The sequence below is a fragment of the Melospiza georgiana genome, chromosome 4 (assembly GCF_028018845.1).
Source record: "Melospiza georgiana isolate bMelGeo1 chromosome 4, bMelGeo1.pri, whole genome shotgun sequence".
Lineage (NCBI taxonomy): Eukaryota > Metazoa > Chordata > Aves > Passeriformes > Passerellidae > Melospiza > Melospiza georgiana.
In genome coordinates, this window is record NC_080433.1 from 17,769,088 (window position 1) to 17,792,596 (window position 23,509).

At 38.6% G+C, this 23,509-nt stretch overlaps 1 protein-coding gene across 1 annotated transcript in view; it reads right to left on the minus strand.

Annotated features, from left to right (window-relative positions):
* Positions 1-9,193: 9,193 nt before the first annotated feature.
* SYT10 (synaptotagmin 10) overlaps positions 9,194-23,509 on the minus strand; it is a 45,550-nt gene continuing 31,234 nt past the window's right edge. The window contains exons 5-8 of the mRNA XM_058022142.1: positions 23,107-23,278; positions 21,490-21,619; positions 20,252-20,414; positions 9,194-15,677 (exon numbers count right to left, since the gene is read on the minus strand). Coding sequence (XP_057878125.1) covers positions 20,343-20,414; positions 21,490-21,619; positions 23,107-23,278 — 374 coding nt within the window. The 3' untranslated portion in view covers positions 9,194-15,677; positions 20,252-20,342. The remainder of the gene's footprint in view (positions 15,678-20,251; positions 20,415-21,489; positions 21,620-23,106; positions 23,279-23,509) is intronic.

Here is a 23,509-nt window from a genome sequence, read left to right on the forward strand (position 1 = left end):
AATCATGAAAATGCAGGTATAATACACGACCCAGTGCAGAGCAGTGCCAAGGTAAGGAAGGAAATTGTTGCAAGGAACTACACTCAGGCCCAAAATGTCAGTGTCAGATGGAAAATAAGTCAACCTCTGTTCTCACACTGCATAGCCTGGGATCAAGGATAACCACATTATTTGTTTTTCTGACAGAAGCAAAACAAAACAAAACAAAAGCCAAACTGTAAAAAGGAAATTTAGTCCTCTTTCCAAGTACTGCTTTCCATAAAATTTCCACTGGGGTAATTATTTGGGTCTGCAGAAAGTCTGTGTGTCCCTGCACACTCAAGGCTATCACATGCTCAGCTGACACAGTGTGAATGGCAGATCTGATACAACAAGTGTGTGTCAGCTCACATGTGACAGCGAGTTCAGAATTCAATTATCCATAATCACTCACTAGATGAGTCTTTGTAACAGTAAGGTCACAGCTGCATAGCAGATCTCTCTGTGCATTGGGGATGGTAAACCAAAGCTCTTTGCTAAACTGGGCTGTTGGTACCTTGACATTGGTCTGTGGCTGTAAAACCTGCACATCACCTTTCACGAGATGCTAATCTTAGATAAAACTCACCATGGACTAAGTGACAGAAAGGACCTATCAAACAATCCCACACATGGCAAGGCAGGGATTTCTTTTTGCACCTAGAAAAACATCTGATTTTAGGCACAGAGTGAAATGTCAGCTGTGATTATCAAGATTACTACCCTAGGCAGGTACCCATGGGCCAATTGTGGAAAACAGATAAAGCAGCATATTACCTGCATCTATTATTGATTACACGAGAAACTCTGGGTATACAACGGGCTTTGAAGAAGACATCCAAGAGGGATATGTTTACTTTTCTCGAAAACCTCAAAAGGCACCTAATCAGTTTAGCTCTTTGTCAGAGGACTCATTCTCATTTTATTGACCAAATCAAACTGAACTTCAGTAGTTTTAGATACAGTGTTCATGGAGGACTCATCCACTGGGAATCTCTCTGTATAGCCCTTCCTGGCACAAATGTTGGCATCTTTGGTGGAGAAACACAGACATAGAACTGCAGACTTGCAGGTGGAATTGCAGTTTATATGTGAGGAGGAACCACAGGGGAAATTTAGTTCTCTTCAGGGGAAAAATTCTCTTCAGAAAGGATTGCATTCTCTTTTATTTCTCAAGAACTTTTTCCATCCTGCTGCTTTTATTTTGATTCTTTTTTGGCTCTTGGCTGCAGTTTATGCTTTTATAAATTGGCAGTGGGAGTACTGAGTGCTTCCAAACTCTCACTGCTGCAAATGTTCTCAGTGTTCATTCAAGAATTAATCCTGCATCTGGAATACATTTAGACTCCTATTGCTAGCCCAGGTAACCACTGTGAACTGAACTATCCAGCTTTTTGTTATTGACACATACAAAAGTAAGATCATGACCTGATGGGAATATTAGCTCATGCACAGCTGTGGATGGTGCTTGTGTCCAAGGTCTCTCCTGACAGAGCTTGACTTGACTGGAAGATGAGGGCTGGGCTCCTGAAATAAGGGATTTGGGTGCTGCCACTGGAGCCTGTTCATATTCAATGTGCTTTCCTCACTGCCTTGTTCCTGATCCTCTCTGGGTTAAAAAAAGCCTTTTTTACTGCAGAGATGAGTGAATATTTGATACATATAAAAATGTCTGTAAATCTGCAATATAAGAGTCAGGCAGGCTCAAGCAGTATTTTGCTTTCCCTATTTATATTTTTTTTGAGCCTTTAGAATTTCTTTAAAACTTTTTAAAGGAATAAATGGGCTATTCTCTTTTTTTTTTTTTTTTTTTGTGGTTTAGATGCCAAATATTACCAACAAGTTTGTTATATGTGGTTAGTGTTAAATTGTGCTGCTTCAAGATTTTTGGGTTTGTTCTGGGCTTCTTTTGAGGTTGCCTTTTTTCTCGTTTGGTTACCTAAGAAGATGATATAATTTGTAATCTACTTTACTTTCACATATAGTTTTGGGACAACTTAGCAGGTGAAATTTTTCAGTGACACAAATTAACTTCATCTACATTTGGCTGCTCAGGAGACTTCAGTACAGGAGGAAATATACCAGAGAGACCTTGCAGTGTTCCAAGGTTTGGATGCAAGGGAAGATGCAGCAAAGGGAAAGGGAAATTCTTCCATTTGTTGTGACAAAAAGGGAAGATATTATTTTCATTTTTAAAATAAAAAGATGTGCAGCAGGATGAGGTTTATGAAGCTGGGGGAGGCAGAGGGGGACTGAGGGGGTTTGAAGAGTACCAGGTATTCTCAGGGATGAGCAAAAATATTTGTCCATGAAGATGGGTAGGTCAGGGCATGAATGCATAAACTTGAGGTCTGTTCACACTCTCTACAGTTCAGGGATCTTAATTTGGCCTTTCATAGACAGAAAAAGCTACTTTGCAAATTCTTGCCCATCATCTCTTCAGTAATCCACACAGGAAATCCTTAGCTTTGGTGGCCAAAAAACTTCAAAGGTGAAGAAAACTACAGAATTTTCACAAGAGTAAATATCAATCTCCAGTAGTTCCAAGTTCACAGGAATACCTAAAAACTGAAGCAGTACTCACGGGTTATGTCAGTATTTACATGGGCCTGAATTTGTAGCCTTCCAGGTATGCTAGAGTTTCAAATTTTCAATTTTCAGGTTCAGTTGTATATTTTTCAATTTTTTTGACTTAACACCTAGTACCTTCTTGTGGGGTCAAAGGCTGAAGTTTTGGGGAAAAAAACCCCAAATGCCTCAGAATAAGTGCTGTAGGTTTCATAAGAAACATGAGATATCTGGCAATTCCCTGGTCAAAGGGAGCAGTTCTGTGTTTTCTTTGGTCCCTTATACAGACAAAAGCCCTATCCAAGATTAAAACCAAGGCTGTAGTAATCTTGATAGGCAATAAATAAATCTGTGAATTTGAAAACCCTTTACAGATTGTATACAGCAGCCAGTGTGCCTCCGAAACAAGAAATGAACAGTACTACCTTGGCCTTAATCATCACAGAGGGCAATGGGATTGTTCCAGAAACAGGACTGTGAGCTGCAGTGAATCCACCTGCATATTCAGGATCTCTCCTTGGGATGCAGGGAGTAAGAATATTCTTCCTGGGAAAAATCTACCTTTGTATGCAGAGACATGCTAACTCTATCTATCTATCTATCTATCTATCTATCTATCTATCTATCTATCTATCTATCTATCTATCTATCTACCTACCTACCTACCTACCTACCTATCTAATTTGTTTCTCTGGAATGCATAGTTATATTTGAATCAAAATGCTTGCAATTTGAATGGATGTTCCAAAGGAAGATGCCTTATTGATGTATTAAATCTAAATAATACTAAGTGACACTGAGCACTCAGAGAAATTTGTCTGACTACTGTCACCAAGCATTGCTTCTGAAGATAGAAGATAAAGCTGCTTGAGATTTTCTGTTTCCTAGGTAAACAGCAGAAGGAAATGTGTCTGTGTTCCTCTAATCTTGCCCTAGGGCATTTGGATTAGTACTGACATCACCAAGCCTTGTGCCAGTGGAGCAAAAGAAGAATAGCACATTCTGGTGACTAATTCAATACCAACAGGAGCAAGCAGCCTGAATTCAACACAGAAAAATATTTTTAGTGGATCTCTCATGAGTCTAGGACTGAAACCAGCCCTTGGCAAGTGTCATCACTCACCAGACAATCACCAGAAACTTTGGAAGTGTTTGAAGATATGAAACAATATATTCTTACCCTTTAACATTTCACCTTGCACAATCAGTTTAAAGATAGATCCATTTTTAAATTCAACTTCTTTGGACAGACCAGTTATTTAGACATATCTGGCAATCTGCAGTGCTGATTTGAGCACAGAATTTTATAAACAAAACCAAGCAACACGAGCCGTGGTGCACTTAGAGAATAAAAACCACATGACTTTCACTGGAATTTAGTATGTTCCCTTTGCTTCCCTTTCCCTTCCTTTCCTCTTTTTTTGTCAACTCTTCATCAATCTATTTAGGATGGAAGTAGAGTTTAATAAGAGCAGATACTGATGGGCAAGGCAGAGAGTCACCCTTGCAACTGAAAATTGTGTTGGTAGGAAACAAGCTGATCTGGCGGGACTCTGTTTTTGCAGGAACAGAGGAGCTGGGGCAGCCAGTTCCTTGGAGGACAGGACATGCTCTTGCTTACACAGTGGAGAAAGAGCAGAATCCCACAGTATCTCCTACAACTGCTCTCTGTTGTGTGTGAAGTCACTCAGAGCAGAGTGGGGTTATTTTCATGTCAAGTTCTTGCTCTCTATGCAGGTGGGGAGGTAGAGAAGGTAGGGAAAGGGCTCAGCTTGGCTTTTTCAAAGTGTCATTTCAAGTGGAAATGACCTGGATGTGAGAAGACAACAACTTGTTGTGAGAAGATAATAACTTGTTATGAGAAGAGTCACACATGCTTTCCTTTGTGAAGCAAAAGAGCGATCCCATGAAGACAATGAAATGCCACAGATCACACTGCTCCAGGCTGATCCTGGGCTTTGCCAGCTCTGTCTCTGGAGGGGGAAGTGAGGCTCAATCCAGTCCCCTAAATGTCACCCACAGAGAGGGCAAGTACAGGAGCTCATTGGTGCAGAGGTGGCATGCCTAGAAGGGAACAAGACAACTTTTCCTTTCAATCCCACACCTTGCTGAAGCATGGTCTCTAGCTGGAACAAAATAGAAATTTATATTCTTTGGCAAATGGGAAAGAATCTAGATGTGAGTTTCCCAGTTACATATATAGCTCTTGAGGTAGGAGAAAATAAATATACTCAAAAATATTTTAATTTCTTAATATGCTGACTAAGCTATTCATATAGCATGCACTTATAAAACATTACTTGCAGGTGTTCAATTAGTTTTCTGAAAGCTATGCTTGGTATCATTTTACTTGAGTATGTAGCCTGCATTTGTCTGCATAATAGAACTTAAATATCCAAAATTCAATAAGAATTCAATGTAAATATTTTAATCTAATTTTTACTAGCTGACAAGCACAAACATAAATATTATCAGACTACAATGTCAGTCAAAATTACACATAATTCAGTGCACTTGCAAAATAACCAGAGTTTATATGAGCTTGTGAGTGCTTTATGCAATTAAATGGATATGAAAATTAGCTTGCATTACCATGCTGTAGGCAGATTAATACAATCCTCCAGCTAAGACCCCGTGTGGCACCATGGCTGGGCAGTGTCAGCTTTCCTTCTCTCATTTGAAAGAATTAGAAACCAAGCTCTACTGCTGCTCAGATAAATGGTTTTTATATGCCTGAATGACATTTGTTTTCCTGCTAGAGATATTTATTTAAAACCACTTTAAAATCAGGCCAAGGGAATAATGGGAACGAGATGAAAGCAGCCAAACCTGGTGTAGTTTGACAATATATTTAATTTTCTTTTTCTTATCTACCCTGGATTTCTTCCTTCTCTCTCACCTCAAAGGCTGCTTCTCTGAGACCTCCTGAATAGTGGTTGAATTTATGGTTATGCTGATCTCATTAGGAGCCTTTGTGCCACAGCTAGGGCACATGACTCAGTTTCTGCTGCCAACAAAAACATTTGTGAGACAAAGAGAATGATCCCTCATGTTATTGCAATGGACAGTTTTGAATACAAAAGTGATTGCAGGGAGCTTGGGAAGAAGATAAGCAAATGTTTCTTCTGATGCTTGCCACTGTTTCATGCTTGTGTGACAGGTTCAGTTCCCAACCTTTAACCTTCGTGGATTGAATTTATCAGGTTTCAGGAATAAAGTACCGATCAGGAGTTTAGGAATAAAATTTTAATAATAAAAAATGGACATACAGTTCCAGGAGCACCTACTTTCAACTTCTAGCCAGTGGCCACAGCTCCTAACCAAAGTTTTGTTCCAGCTCCTTCCAGTGCAGGGAGCAGTTGGTTGCCTGGAGGTGATGCTCTCCAGCTAACACCATGCCAAGGTGTTTCCTTAGCAGTTGTAAGACCTGGCACTGTCTAAACCTCAGCATGTTTAAGTCAGAGGCACAAGCTACAGCAGAAAAGCAAAGAATTGCTCGGTGTTCTCCCTCTGGATGCCTTCCAGGTTTGTGAGGTTGGCTGCTGTGCTGGTCAGGCCCTGATCCTAAGAACCTGGGCATGGGCACTTCTTTGTTTGGCTGTAATTTGTTAATGGTGAGGAAGGTGCTGGGTGACTAGGATGGTTATCCAGCTTGCTTCACACTTGGTAGCACAGGGATTCTGAGTAGGATGTTTCCTTAACAAAAAATATTTAATGACTATACGATTCAGAGATGTCCAAAACTGATAGTTATGACTTGGTTTTAACCAGATGGATTTAGCAAACACATTCAAAAGATCAAGGCTAAAGGCCACAGAAACTTATTAGGCAGGTTCTTTGTGGACTTAATGTGCTCAGAGTTCAGAAATAAAGAGTCAAAAGGTCAAGAATTCCCAAATGTAAATTCCGTTCTGTTAGTTTCATCTATAATTAAGCACAAAACCATTATTGTATTTAAATATTTTTGGGGATTTTTTTTGTCAATACCGACAAAACTAATATTCAATGAGTGAAACACTATCAATTCTGCATAAAACATGTCTGCACAATTCCACTATTGTCAGGACTTTACAAATACTTTATATAACATCACATAGAGCATTTAATATGTAAAGTCTCAGATATTGACTTGGTTCCTGTAAGTCAGTGAGCATGTCATAAGAGAAAACCTCACAGAAATCCTTCAGTCACTCCAATTTTGATCCTCAAATGCTCTGAGCTTAACATTATATTAGAGTTGGGACACAAAACAAACTCTTGTCAGTCTCACTCTTTGGAGCAAGGCAATTGTGTTGACCATTTTTCTTGAGAAACAGCAGTAGAGCAAAGAGAATTTATACAGAACAGCTATGAAAGAAATTAAAATGGGAAACTGTGGCTGGTAACCTTAACTGGAAATGCATTCCATGGGACGTACAAAAGAGACACAAAGAGAATTGATATTTTTTGAAGGCTGAGGACATAAGAAAGATATCCTAGAGAAGGCAAATGAAGCACCTGAGTGTGAGTGAGTATGCTCATCACTTCAGCAAAAGAGTTTAGGCTGTGATTGCTGCATTTTGAAGTTCCAAGGGGGAGAGTAATAGATCAATTTAAGCATGGTGGGTATGTTAAGCAAAATCAATGCACTTGCACTGCTCCCAAAATGCCACAATTCAGAATGTGATAAGGGATAAAGATTTCTGTCTTTATTATTCCACAGACTTAAAGCTTTTAAAATGTTTTGTATTACTGTAACCAGCATTGTGATCAACTGAGCTCAGAGGAGGGAGCTCTTTCAGGACCTTTTGTTCTGAAAATATGTGTGTCTGTCTTCTGAGTTGAAAAACAGGTCCTGTTATCTACAGCAGTAGCAGCAGGAGGGCATTTATTCAACTTTCAGAATGACATATAAACAATACTGTGTGAAAATCATATTTCTGTCTCCTTATCTGAACCAATGTGTTTTAGCAGGATAAGAGGTTACTACACATATATTTTTAATTCATTTGCTGCCTCCTTATGCATCACAGCTTTTCCTTTGGGAGACTGTCACGTAATTCCGTGTAAAGTACAAATCCAAGTAGAGGAATGGGAGTTTTATGGTCTAGAAGATGGGAGATCTGGATTCACTTCTGATCCCTGATTTTCTCTGCATCACTTTTAAAGGCATGGTATATTTTGTTCAGTGACTGAAAGATAGTGCATATGCAAGACTATTCGATAATTTGCAAGATTTTATTGTGTTTACTTTTCACTGGCTTTTGTTTGTCTTTCTTTCTTCTCCTCTCTTCCTGACAAATCTGCTTCCTTCTGGTTCTTGCACCATTTTAAGCTGCACATTGCTCAGCTTCTCTGTGGGCTAGTAAATTTCATTATTGTAAGGAATGAAGATATATTCAGGAGTGACTGAAGCTAAAAGGTTAGGACTTCATGCAGAAATTATACTTCACAGACTGCTGTGAAATCTTAAAGATGATCGTGTTCCTCTGCATGAATTACAGACAGGTTTTCAAAATAAACTGTAATATTCATAACCCTCAGAACCCATCACTCTAATGAAAATCAGCATTTTATATGTGAGAGAGAGAATATTAAGATTAAAGGCAGTGGCAAAGTGGAATGACATTAGCCTTGCTAGACAGAGAAAGCAGTTTTCCAAAGGAAACAGAATATCTCACTCAATCACAGATGTGGACCAAGTTTTTGAATTGAAACAGAGAACAGAATTGTATTTAATATCTTAGAAAAAGCTTGACTTGGGATAAATTGATGTTCAGCCATTAGAGATCAGAAAGAGGGTGGGAACCTCACATTATATATATATCTCATTTCTCTTGGAGAATTACATATTTCTGCCAGAGGTCAATTGCTTGTATGCTGTTTCCCCCCCCCGCCCCCAGTGTTTGTAATATGGAATTTAAGCATTTGGTAGAATGGAAATAGATCACATCCAGCTGATACTGAACACTTTCAGTTTAGTTTTCCTCTTTAAACAGTCCTTGTAAGTGCCAGCAAAACTCTGCCATGCTTGAGCCTATCTACCCTGAATAATCATTGCTTCATAAGGTGTTGTCATTAACACCAAATCAGTTTAAACATAAAGCCTATTCAAATCTGTCCATTCTTTTCCATTTAATGGTGTTAAAGTTCTTGTCTATTTGATCTATATGATTGTGCAACTAGAAACGAGGAAGATGGAAATTAGGCTTGTGTCTCTTTAGTGCGATACTTCAATATTCTTAAATACTTTAAAAATATTTAATTGAATTGTTAATCCATTATTTAAAGCATGGTCAAATGACTTTGAAGATTACAGTAAACAATATCATAGCAGGAAATGGAAGATAATGTGGAGAGAATTACACAAAGTAATGGAGCCGCTTGATTTAATTGTTTTCACTCAAGGGCATTTTCCCTTGAACCTTGCAAATTTGGTGGCAAAAGTATCCTTTGCTTCTTCAAGGTGTAGAATTTTAAAGTAACAAGTTAATGAGAAGAAAAGACCTTGGATATTTACAGGGTTGCTCAACTTGGGGGCATTGTAATCCACAGATCTTTATAGACCTTTGCAAAGTGTCCTTTTGTAAAAATGACAGAAAAAAGTGAATAATTTTAATCACTTTATTTCTTGTTCAAAATACATATGAAACAATTAGAATAAAATTATTTCAAATGAACTCTTTGATTTTTCTCATCTTTTTAAAATATAAAATTATCACAAACTGTACACTTCATAACATTTTTGAGGTTTCATTGTTACATATTTTTTTTCAGAACTGACAAATAGATTCACACTTTCTAGAGAATACATTGTAAAAATACTGAAATGTGTTACAGCTCTCAAAGGCTAGTGCAAAAAAACCTATTTACTATCAGTAGTACAATTTATGTTGTCAAGTTTCACAAATGGCCATTTAGCGCATACAAAAAGCCAGTAACACAAGGTCAAAAAGTTTTGTTTTCTTGTCTCTATAACGCAGAAGCCAAGGATATTGACTTGAACAATGTCTAGGTATCAAATCACAGACTTCATTTAAAAAGTCACATCATGAACACTGAATAAAGGGTACTAAAACAGTCAGGTATTTAATAGTAGATCTTGGTCAGCCAACACCACATAGCAAGAAGAGACAAAATCTTAGAAGAACTCTGCAGTTCTTTGTAAGCTACATAGACTTGGCAACATTTCTGATCTAATCATAAAGATTATTTTAAAGGTAGGGAGTTCTGTTAGAGTTTGGGCCAGTTAGGGCCTAAATCCAGAGCCCTCACTGTCACAGCAAATCCTGACAGACATTGTGTTGGGTCCTTTCATTTAAGATATCAAGATATTAAGTGTTTAAATACAAAGTGGGGTTTTTTTAGCTGTCAATGTTTCCTGTGGCCAGGAACTCCACTTTAACTTCCTACCTTTTGAAGCACACACTCTGGAGAATGCCTTCCCCACAAACAAGCATATCCAGGAAAAGAGGATGTTCTGTGCTGAAGCAGAGATGTGGCTGATTTCTCTTCTCCCCACCCCGGTTCAGCGCTCATGAGGAGCCCGCTGAAGCCAGTCAGATCGAATGCAGCATGGACTACAAGCTCATGGGAAGGAAGGAGAGAATTTTTGGGACTCCCCTTGTGGCTGGGGGCTGGAGGAGCACCTGGTTGGTTCAGAGGAGTGATGCTGCAGTCCTGCTGCCCGGGATGGTGGGCGCTGGGCAGAGCAGGGCAAGCAGGAGATGCCATCTGGCTCCCATCCCAGCCAGCAGGGCTGTGCTGCCATGGAGGGAGCTGAGGTTAACAGGTTCATATTGTTAACACTATATTTCACATAGTTTTCTCAACAAGCACCCTCGTGATCTCCCCCAGAAGGTGGAGAAAGCACAAGTCAGAAGTGCCTCTCCAAATCAGCTTGCCAACTTCTAGGATATAGAACAACCCATATACCATCCTTAGACATGTTCATTTAAGTCCAACATATCCTACAGAAACCTAAATAGAGAAGCATAGAAAGAATTTAGACCTACACTTGGAAGAAAAAGAAACGAGGGACAGTACTAAATATATATCTAGGCTTTTTTCTTCTATTGAGAAATAGTTTTCTATTTATTTAACAAAATTAAACTTTGTTCAATATTTTTTCCATAGAAATATAGACTGAAAAGAAGTGCTTTATATCTGATGTGCAACAGGACTATCTAAAAATTCCATATCAAAGTTTACTCTATACACACACCCTCTGAGCTTCAGAACAAAATGGCATTTTGTGGAAACCTGCAGGCCACCATTAAATTAAAAATCTGTAAAAACACATCACCTCCATGTCTGACTACATACAGCAGACATTTTTATTTACCAAGTCAGGCAGCTGAGGCTCATCTTTCCTACCTGTATTAGTAAAATCAGCATTTGCAATAGTAGCTCATACCCCAGGGATGTGCTGAAGACTTCTAATATAGTCTGAGCTGTCAGAAAGTGACAAAAATCCATGGTGGATATAAGAGAAATCATTCTGCTTGCCTTGAGACTGGCCTCATTTCTTTGGATGCTTTGGCACATCCTCACATGTGACCTGATGCGGAGTGCACCAAAATCAACAGCAGTGGTCCTGCTGGATTTCAGTGTTGGGCTGGCCAAGTAAAAAGTGCTCTCAGAGGAAATTACATATTAAAAAGACCTACAGAGTGACTTTGCTGGATCCATTTAATGCTCTATTGTCATGATATTAAGAAAATATTTTTGTTTTAATCAATACAAGAACTATTGGCGTATAAAGTAGCAAGTGATTAGCCCAAAAGAAAGCTCCTTTTGAAAGCATGCTAGAATTCTTGTATATTTGGAATAGGGTGATAAATGGATTTTTTAGCAATCCAAAATATATAAATAAATGTGTATTGTTAATACTTACACCTTAAGAGGCTGAATTAAATCACTTTTATTGTGCTATATTATTCCAATAACTATTAAAACTACATTAGATACATTTACCATTTTGTGTTTTTCTTCAGCCCAAAAATGGAGGTGGAATATTCTAATTCTAGTCAGAAAAAGTCACATATAAGGGAATATGCCTTTTTGGCAGCATCTTTATATTTTGTTGCCACAGATATTTTTTGCTGAAAGGCTTTTTTACTTCTTTTTTTTGCATCAGCATTATTTTCAGTGCATGAGTAGATTGGTACTCTAGTACCATTTTTTGCCCTGCTAGAGATTAAACAAAAATGTTCTATCTTGAGAGAAAAAGTCAATTTTTAACAACACTGCATGAAAAAAAAAAAAGGAAAGAAAAATTTAAAAGCTATGTTGATATAATTTGAATGAAATCTCTTTTCTCAGCACAGATTGCTCATCATCAAGCCCCCTTTGGGTAGAACTGGTCTTTGACTTCATGGACTGCCCTGTGCCTGGTGGGCAGGAGAATAAGAGCCAGGATTTTAGGGGTTAATCCCCAGAGCTTCTCTGAAACCTGGCTGTGACCTACAACTGTTTGTCTGCTACTGGCAAGTAGCTAAAGTGCAATAGTGCCAGGCTCCCTTCCAGAGGAACACAGAAAAGGTCCAGCTGCGCAGATTTCGGCTCCTGGCTGAGATAAAGCTACACTTTCTCATTAGTGACTCTGATTCCATAGCCCAAAGTTACCTTTGTGGACTAAGAACTGAAAAGGTTGTAGCTTTAAATAAATTAATCAGGTTCTTGTGCTATAAGGGTAATTAAGATCATTAAACACTTATAATACATGAGGCTTGAAAGGAGTAGATGTAAGAGTGTGACATGCTCTTTGGAGAGTCCCCAAAGTCTCCTTTTTCATTTTCTGTGGTAGCCAAATCTCCATTTATATGGAGAAGAAAGACACACCCATCCACACATACCCATTTGACAAAAATAATTACAGCTGGCAATTCTCTGTCTTGTTCAGCTATGCAGTCATTTCCCTCATAGCTATTATTACACAATTAAGCCTCAGAAAACCGTGGTGAGGGAAGTAATGGTCCTCTGTTGATCACTCTGATTTTTAATAAGAGGCAGCCACTCCCAGGGTGAAACATTCACAGTACACCCACTACTCTGTGACAGTCTGGGACAAAGGAATAAGAATTCATTATTCTGCTGAACCTCCATGAATAGGAAGAACAGGAGGAGACAGAATTTGGCTGAAACCTCAGTTCCAGGACCCTATTCATGCACAAAGACCTGTGGGATATTAAGGGAGAAATACACCATAATTATGACTTCATATTTTTGAGTCATCAGAGAATTAGCACCTGCGGCAGCCCAATGACTTCTCCACCATTTTGTGGTATTAGTTGAGGCTTGAGTTGAGAACAAAACCAGTACTTTGTGTACCACAGCAGCATTTCCAGAGCTGTTTCCTATTGGTTATTCAAGCACTCTTTGTCAGGAGCTTTGATCATGTGAAGAGGTGACATTATATAAAAATGTTTTTTCACCTGTTGGAGAGCTTCCAACCTATGTCAGGTGCAAATAAATAGGAGGCCCTGACAGCATCCAGAGAGGAATGTGTCAGAGCACATGTGGGAAATGTCCTTTTTTGCCTCAACTGTCCTGCTAGAAGAAGACCAGGTGGATAGGATGTGCCATGAGCAACTACCAGTGCTCTTTGCTCTGTGAATCCTCTGAGAGCAAGATCTGTGGGGCAGAGGGTTGTTTTTATTTTAAAATCAGACTCAGGTTCTGAAATTGGCTCCTACTACCCTTGTGAGCTTGCAAATGGCTGCATAAGATATGAAGTGGAGAATCACGTCAAAAATCTCTTTCTGTTTGGAATATTTGTTACTCATATATTTTTCTCTATTGAACAGAGTCTTCAACCCCTTTTTATATTTTCCCCTTTGCCTTTTAACAGGTTTTTTTGCTTTCTGGAGGTTCTGTTTGTTTGTTTGTTTTGTTTGTTTGTTTAATTTTCCAGATAGTTCTCTTCTTACTCTATAGGCTTTTCCTGTCCTCTCTTGTCTCCTGTTATGGCTCAGATGTCATAACAAAATTTTAAATATCTTCTTGTTCAGTCCTCTTCACTTTTTGATCCTATTATCAGTCTCAACTCATAGCATATTGAAAAAAAGCAACTTGACCCTTTTTCTCTCTCCTCTTGCAGACTACATTTATGGAAATGTATCTGCTTCACAAAAACATCCAACAGCCTGCAATTTCTCCTGAAATTAACCTAGAAAGTGTCCCAAAAAAACCCCCCAGATTCCTTTTTGTCAGTGCTAATCTTAAGTGCCTAAAATCCCAATCTGTGATGTTGATGAATATTTCTTGGAACATTTCTGATATTTGAAATAACACAGGGCCCGGCAACTAGGAATTCTATACCTGCAGGAAAATATTGCTTTACAATCAGAAGCACATCTTTCCTTTTTAAACTAAGAGGTCCCAGAGTATTAGGTCTTATATCTATACCATTATTCTACACAGGAAAGCAGTTTTGAGCATGTTCTAGAGCTTTATTTATTGTTCAGAAAGTTTTTATTCCCCACTCTTGTTTAAATTTTACTTTATTTTCCTCATGGATGGACGCATGGATTTACTTTACTTCAGGGTCTTGAATTTGTAAGGTATGAAAATGTCCTGAACTGTTTAAAAGCAATCTCTCAAAGACACTTAAATGCTTGTATTTTGAAAGAGAGGAAATTTGTATAAAAGGCAGGTTGCTGCCATGAAAACATGTTTCTGGCACTCTTTCCTAATCAATGGCTTTGCGTACCCTAAAGTTGTGATGAAACAGCCCTGCCCTCATCCTTTTCTTGGTCTGTCTTCAGTCCTTTTTTTATGTCAGGCTTCCTGACTTCACCTCTCTAGGGGAGAGGCAGAATTTCACAATTCTTTAATTTTTGCTGGGCTTTGGGACACTGTGTCTGACTTAGCTGTGCCAACGCAGGCAGTCTGAATGGATGTGCAGCTTTTCTTTTAGAGAGCCTGTGAGTACTCCACTTCATTAAAAATGGAATGCTATTTAAATATTTAATCTTAAATATGCAAACTTAAATATTTCAAATAAATGGAATTGAAAATAACAGCCTATATGCATATTTGTTCTGTCTCAAGCTTTCCCACCCATTCATGGGAGAGCAACCAAGCCTTTTTTCTCTGTGAACCACAATACCATCTTGCATCCCCAGCCTGCTCAGACATAAATCTTGTGTGCTCTGATCTTTCCTGTGCCTTTTTCCCTATGCCTGCTTGGGATTTCTCATTTTAGATGAGATGCATTTTTCAGACTGGCTATAGCATCAGCAGACTCTCCCAGGCCACCAAGATGGACATTAACATTTTATACAACTCATTTGCTCCTGAGAGACACTCTCCTGTCAAACATTTTCTGCCTGTTTTTCCCTAAAGTAGATTTTTTTGAACTCATCTAGCTCAGGACCAATAGTCAACTCAACATATTGTATTCATAAATTATTACAGAGCAGCTCCACTTTCATCACAGCAGCTCTGTGACTACCTGCAGATCCAACTTCCAGAACATACTGCCTTGATTTATTTTTCAGGGAGCCATCATTCCTTTTCCACAGGAGGGAGCTTTGGTGTTCTGGCCACCTATTTAAGCTGTATTTATATGTATTGGTTATATTTTGACAATGTTGGTACTGAGGATCTTCAATAGCATCAGCATGGCTCAGCCACAGAGTGCTGTAAGAAATGTCCTCCCTTGGATCAGCAAGGCACAAACACTTGTCTTTAATACCAACAAAGTGACTAGTCCCCATGATGGCACAGTCCCAAATTGATTTTTCCTGTTCTGCAAATTTAACATGCTTTGTGCCCTTCCAGGGGACTGGGCCCCATGGAACACAAGAATCACAGTCTACACTTGGGTGGAAAAAAAAATTCACGTGGCAATAGCAGAGGCATTCTCCTCTCTGAGCCTGCAAAGAGGTTTCCCAGCAACAGCAACATTGTAGAGGTGCTATCAGATAAAACATCAAATCACAGCCCTGAGCACCTGCTATCATCAAGCATCCCTTAGCACTCAGCACAAGATTGAAGGTGTTAGTTCCATTTTCCTGACCAGATTGCCCTGTGAAATTCAAATCCCACCTGCAGCTTCACTTTCTCTTAGATTTCTAGCTCCTGGTTTCCTTCATGCTGTTAAAAACCTGCCATTTTCCAGGGTTAAGGTAAAGTGCCTTGTGCAGGAGATATTGATTCATCTAAACGAGTAAACAAAAGACACTTTTAGAAGTTAAGGTATTATTTGCCTTGGAAAAGGCAAATGGCTGTGATCAGCACCTCAATAAATTCCTATGCTTAATGCTGATGCTTCTTCAGGAATGTGCTTCTTTTGTCCTGTTTTACAGCAGAGAAAGAAAGTACCAGTGGTAAAACTACTGGAATTATTTCAGTTTCAGGAGGAAGGTTTCAATTTCAGGGCATTTGCAGATGCATGGAACAGCTTTGTGTCTACTGCCACATTTTCCTTCATCATTTCCCAGCTCTTGGTCTGCTCTGTGCCATAATTTAGCTGTTTTCAGAGAGCTCAGCTTAGTCTGGCAAGACTCAGAAGCTAAATGAAAGTGAATCTTGAGCTAAACTGAGTGTCTGCTGTGGTGAGAATGAGAGAGAAAATGTCCCATCAAAACCTGCATTAATATTTCTCATATATATGGTATATTTTATCCATATTTTGGATGGTCCAACACATATTGCATGAGCTTTGCCCAGAAGTCACCTCACTGATTAACATATACATCATATTTTAGCAGCTGTCAAATTTTCAAGCCTGTTCATTTGTAGAAATAATGTCATGTGAACTTCTCAGGTCAAGAAACTGTCACTCAGTACAGATTTGTCAAGTGTTTATCATGAACTGAAATGTATTTCTGATTAGCTGTGAGGGTTCTGTTGTAAGAGAAGTGCTAAATAACAGTGATTGTACATCCAGCAAGTGCAAGTACTTGTATGTGCAAACCTAGGTTTTTGCATGCTCAAATAAGGTGATTTTCAAATTTGGCAGGCACATTTATGGATTTCTGAAAAATGTAACATTTTCAGCAGAAGAAGAACTCTATTACTGAGTTCTGAAATTTTGAATGTTTTCTCACTCAAAAAATACAGACAAATGATTTCAGATGTATAAAGCCTGTTAAATGAATGGAGTATAATAAAAAGTTAGTACATACAAAAGTTTATAAAAAAGAGATAGCAAAATAATCTTGTAACTAGACTACGATGTATATGTTGTACATCATCATGTTAAAAATTTTAAAAGGGATTGCATTGAATCCAATTGAAAAGCTGAGAGAAAAGGAGAAAAGGATGGTTCAAATGAGTCTTGTAACTAAACTTTTTTTCTTAATATTGCTCCAAAAATGCATCCACAGAAAGAAATTAGCTAGCTTCTTTTTCCCTGGAAAAAAAAAATCAATCCAATGAAAACATTTATTGGTAGATCGATATTTTCTTCAAAAATATTGGAAGTGGTGGTGATTCTTTAAGAAAAATGTATAATTTTGTTACTTAAGCATAAGTAGTCCAAGAATTTCATTTCTTGAAGAAAAAATTTTGCAGGGTAAGTTGCTGTCCACTTTATCTCTGACCAATATTCATATCCCTAAGACCAGCATAGACAAAAGATGGTGAGGAAGGAGCTGCTGGGACGGTGAGGGGAAGGGCCATGCCAGCAGGACTGTAAAATGCTGGAATCCAAAGCTGAGGTCATGGAGTGCAGAACATGACTTAAATCTTTCTGAGCTTGTGCTCAGCTGTGAAGTATGAGGATATAAAGAAATCCAGGCCATGCAAATACATTTCTTAAGTATAGTGCTATTTCCAGTAAACTGCTTCAAGCAAAATAACTTAGGTCTTTAGGAAAGGAAGATTTTCTAACTGTTGTAAAAGTACTGCAATATATTTTAAGCCAGCCTTTTGCCACATTTGTTTTTTCCCAAATCAGGGTAATGGATAAGATATGGGAGAAATGCGGATAAGCAGGGAAAAAATCAGGATGGGAGAGAGAACTTCCAACCTCTCCAATTTTCCAAATTCAAATATTTAGAATTCTTTAATAAAGATATGCATCAAGCAACACATTCCTTGACTTAAACTGTGTAAGCTCTTCCTTGGTGCTTTTGTGATGTCACTGGGAGTAACTTGTGAACCAGGCTCTAAATCCAATAGATGGGTTATGCTAAGTACATATCCTGTCTTTTGAGATGGCTAAGGAAACAATGGAGAAAAAAATATCTTTTTCACTAGTTCTATTAATCACTGCTAAGAGAATAAAGATAAATACTTAAGGGATCATTTTTGAAGTTAGATGCCCAGATGATTTTGCAGCCTGATTTCTCCTAGATGCAGAGCACCCATCAATCAGGTTTAGACACAGAAGTCATTCACTGTTGTTATTAACAATACCAAAAATAACACAACAAGGGGGCACAAGCTGAGCCTTTGGTATTTGACAACAATTAAAATTTAAGAAAATGAATCTTGAAATACCTTACTACCTATGATGAAACACACAGGATACTCAGAGAACAGTAAAATAGGTAAAAAGATGTTGCTCATTGCTGAACACTTATGCTACATTTGATCGTGAATTTGTTCGCTTTTTGGATATTAGGTGCAAAAAAGTGCAAAGAATATTTAATTAACTGTTACAGTACCACATTACAAAAAGTATTATCTAGGCCACAAAGGGCACTGTTGATATAATTTATATTAAGATAAATGTATACATAAAATAGTTTTTCAATCTCCATACATATATATACACATATATATCTGTTTCTATATCAGCCTTGCAGAATCATGTTGAAAATTATCTAGGCCACAGAATTTTGTTAGCATAACAACGATGGGAGGGGAAAAAAACCTCACAGAGGAGAGTTTGTTGTCCTATTAAAAAAATTACTCATCCAGAGCAAAAGGAGGAATGAAATTCTGCAAGGCTGCTCTGTATTTATGGTGATGAAAATACAATCTTAAGCAGGGAGGATCAGAGTTCAGCATTACCAATCCTCTCTGGGAGAAAACATTTCTGCCTAGAGGCCATGAAAAACAACCTGAAACAGGGATTCAAAAACTTGGGCTGGAGCCTTTGCTTTTTTTTCCTTTTTTCTTTCTTTTATTTTCTTTTTTCCCCCTTATTTGTAAAGACTGTCTGAGAGATTGTTTTTTTATGTTTATTCACTTGCTTGCTGTGTCCATAGGCACAGGAGGCAAGGTATAAAAGTGCCTCCTTCTTTGACTTAGATACACCTGTAATGTTAAGACCAGCCCTGCTTTTCTGGAGCAGTTTAAGACACTTAAAGGTATTTTTATCTGTCTTAGAGATCACTCAGTGGCATGGAGGAACTGGATCTTCAGGAACATATTTTGTGTCAGCCAGGCTAAACCAACTCAAAATGGCTCTTCAGAAGTTTGCCAAAACGACCTTTTCCCTTCATATCAAGATGGATTCTCAAAATACCTTTCATTATCATAAATCAATCTTCCTGTGTAATTTTTCTCCTGCATGGCACTTCTGTAAAATGCTTCTTTTGGAAAATACTGTCTCCTCTGTTTTCTTCATATATATTGCAAAGATACAAAAAGTGCCACCTCCTAGCTTTTTCTAATTACGGTCCAGCTTTCAAAACCTCAGACCCAATCATACTGTCTGTGCTACACTCTTCACAGAAAGAAAGAAAAAAAAATAAAGTAATTATCTGATTTATCTGATTGAGGTAAACTGCAGTGTTTGGAGATAAATCCACAAAATAATATGTAGTTCTCTTTTAGATTTAAAGTATCCGACTACAGCAAATAGATTTTTGCATTTGCTGTCACTGTGTATTCTAATAAATGAGTTTGCTTACTTGTAAAATAGTCACATTTCGATTTCCCTCTCCATAGACTGACAGAACACACATCTCAAATTCATATTTAGCATATGTGTCTAGAGGCATCCAGCCAGCAACCAGAAACTAAATTCCATGTGTGCTGTGCACTCAGTCAAAATAACTTCAAAGAAATCTAAGTCTGTCACATTAAATCAAGAATCACAGAAATGTCGTGGGGAACTGCAATATTTGGTCAATTTTGTGAAGAGATAAATCACATTAAATCAATTCCTTTACATCTGAGCATTCTCTCCTCTGCAGTTTGACTTGTGTGGAGATGCAGCTGTCATCATGAGTGCTGGAAGGTTATAACGGCATAGATCCAGTTCTCATACCTGTTTCAGAAGGGCTGCACTAAAACCCACTGAAGCCAGTAGATCTGCCTCATTAGCTCCAGAGGGCTTTAAATCAGCCCTGCCTCCCTGCCCAAGGAATGAACTGATCTTCCAGCTACTCAAAACATGACAACAGTTGGTTTTTTTGGTGCAACATTCAGTTTGAAGTGCTATCTTGCAAAGTCATAGAGATTTTAGTGCAATTTAGAAGGAATTTACTACATGAGCTGTATATGACTATTTACTCAAAAGAATTAGGTGTTAAAATGTGCAGTAGTTTTGAATTACTTAAAGGATCTTTTTGTCTGGTTTCTTTGCCTCTGAAAAGATACAGGCCCCATCAAATCACTGCTTGAATATGACTCTGGATACATGCCAGAGATAAAACAGGTGAATGGATTTGCACAAGGAAGGGTTATATTTGACTCGAGTCAACTTCATTCACGCTTTAACAAATTATTATAAACTGTCATATAAGACTTAGAATGCATTTTGATAAAAAAATATGGATACAGTTCATCTGCAGAATGCAAACCTTCCGTTGATGTAGATGTGAGCTAGGGGGGAGCTCTGGACACTGAGCAGGATGGATCCATTCTGGTTCCTAGGGCGTGAGCGGTGGTTTGGGTGAGGAACAGGATCCCTGGCTGTCAAAACTGGTTGCTCGGCCAGGTAGCTGCAAGAAAAGTGTTATTGTTACAAATGTCATCACATCTGGCTGGGCATCACACTCATTTCAGAGGATGAGAGTACTCAAAAAAGAATCCAGATCACATTCAGACCCTTTCTAGACTCTGGATCAAAGTCTCTGGTGTCAAAATCTCCAGCAGAACTAATAATGGAAAGAAAATTTCTGAAGTGACCTTCTAAAAATGCTCTGTCTCGTTTCACAGGAATGGGTTTATTTCACCAACAGGGGTGGCACCTCTGTCTCCTAACTTACATAGATCAGACAGAGCCATGAACCTCCAAAAGACACTTCCTTGACTCAGTTTTCTTGCCCCCACACTCTTCGTGGTGATTTACTGAACCCTTGATATGCTTCTGCTACCTCTCACAGGACATGTTGTGCAGCCATGTGCTACAGAGTGGGGGAATCACATGGCCTCAGGCAGCAAATCATTTTTCTACAGATTGCTTTTGTGATGGGCTAAACAGCCCCTCTGTGCCCTGCTGCTTCCTAAGGCTTCAATATGTGTCTTTCTGAGTCCAGAGCTGTGAGGATTTTTGTGTACAGAGCACCAACAATGTGTGGCCACAGCAGATCACAGAGGGAGTCCAAGCCCAAGGACTTGTAGATATAATCATTCCTACATTTGAACAAGCTTCCAGTAAGCATCTGTTGAATAACTCTGGAGGGAGCTGCTGGTATGTTGCCACAATTTAACCTAATTTGCAGGCCAGTTACAGATTAATGTTTTAGCAACAGCAGCTTATGCTAAAGATTTTTGAATAGGAAATTATTGCTTTTGAAATTTTTGCAAATGATCTCTTCTAAGTAGCTGTAAGCTCTTTATCTCTGGGAATTTAAAATGCCTAAATGCAATCTTACAATGCTATCAGAGCATCATGGAAACTGTTGAAATGGCCCTTTTAAATGATAGATAAACCCATGCAAGTAGATTTAGGCTGTGCTAATGATCTTCTACCTGCTCTATTGGTGCTGCAATGATTTTCATGATTCTCAAAAGCCCATAAATGTGGGGGGCAAAACCATTCAATATCAAGGAGAAAATTTTGCTTCTTCTTACCTCTAGTAGTGGGTGCCAGTGAGTTATTGGTTTACGTGGGTAAGCCAACATTTCATTCCAGTGATCTCTTCCAAGGCCTTCGGCATCAATTCCTGTCCGGCACACTCCAATGACCTCATTGTGCCCTACTCTGAGAATTGCGGAGTGAGAAATGATTAATTTTTAATAAAAAATAGTTTTAATAACATCTGATATACAATCCTCTTTACTGGCTTAGTGTGGCACAGAATACATGGCCAAAGTTTTCGCATCATTTATTACAGTTATTAGTTGTAATGGTAGTATAGTAATATTAAATTCTGTAATGGTAACATCAAAAGCCTCCAGCCACGACCAGAGTGCTTCTAGCAGCTATAAAAATAGCAATGAAAACAATAATCCTTGCCATTAAAAGGTTGCAACCCAAAGGACACAAGGACAGAAAAGAAGCATAATACACAAAATTATCTGAAGGAAAATACGCTTGAATTTTGTGAGAGAGGAAGGTGAGGGAAAATGGTGGGCAATACATTTCCTGCTGCAAATGCTTCAGACATAATTTTGTAACTATTTCTTAGCTCTAGCTGTTGTGATCTTCAGAAGTTCAGTCAAAATTGTGAAAGGTAAGAGTCATAGTTGTAATAGGCTATACCTTAATACTTCGTGCTCCTCACAGTGCCACAAACTGGTTGAGGAACACCAGAAAGTAATTTTCTGTACCTTGACTCTGTGTACCTTAGAATAATGCTTTCCAATTTCCCCTTAGCATGTGCTGGGAAGGGAGGAGCTGAGGAGGACTGGAAGTGTGCAAGCTGCTCTGCTCCTTCCCTGCTAATGGCACCACGGTGCCACTCTCACGTCTGAGTGAGAAAGCCTTCCTGGCAGAGCTTGGAGAACAACCAGAAATCTGATGGCAAGGGAAAACAATCTGAAGGGTGATGTTACTATATTGGACTTTCACTGTTTATTTGCCCTTCAATCTCAAGAGCTCATCACTAATAGCTCTTGAATGAAGCAGACTTGGCTTGGGCAGGATTCTGTCAGTCACAGTCTTGATCAACCTGCAGTCCTTGAGCCACTCTGATCAAGAGTCTTTTCCTGTCAGTTCTCAGTGAAGCCATAGATAATTAGCCTAAGACGTTATCAGTGAGTGCTGAACCCAAAGGTTCCATATTGAAGGTTACACATTGAAAGGTTGTTTTACTGAATCAATCAAAGAAATAATTAACGACTTAGTTCAATAACATAATTAGCATTTAATTCCTTTTTAGTCATTGAAATTTTCTTTAGTTTCAAATACCTGCTATTTAAATAGAAATTAGAGGTGTGAGGAACTCTTTTAAACTAGAACACATACCTGATTTATAAAGTTTGTACATAGTGCAGCCCCCAGAATTGGGCAGGAATGTATGTCAGGCCTGGAAGAAAATTGAACTGTATTTCTTCCTTATCTCAGTCATTTATGACACAGATGAAAAGCCATGTGCTTTAAAAGGTATGGAAGCTTTAAACTTCTTCATGAAAAAGCCCCAAGGTTTTAACTTTTGTGACACTGAAGCTGCTTGTAAGCTCAAGGCAGTAAGCAGTCATTTGCAGTGATCAGGAATTGTCTCTGGTCAGAAAGTGAACTGTGCTTACCTGTCATAATCCATCACTGCAATGGAGAGGCTGACCTGGTCCACGTTCTCTGGAGGGATATCAAAGATGATGGCCTCATTATAAACAGGATTCAGTGTGTTCTTCTTCGTGGTTGTTTTCCTCTTTTTCAGCCTCCGTCCCTCGCACATCAGCGACACTTTGACGTACGGATCTGAGTAACAGATAATCAGCTCATGCATTGGGACTCAAAGCCATTCAAATGGTAGCATAAGGACAATATTTGTGGTAGGAATGTTATACTGCTAAGGTAAAAGGTTGCAAAGATTTGAGTGACCCTGGAAAACTACATCATGCTGTAAATGCAAAGGAAAGGTACAGCCATTCTGAGCAGACACACTGGCTGCCAGTCCATCCAAACAGGGTCTGTGTTCATTCTCTGCTA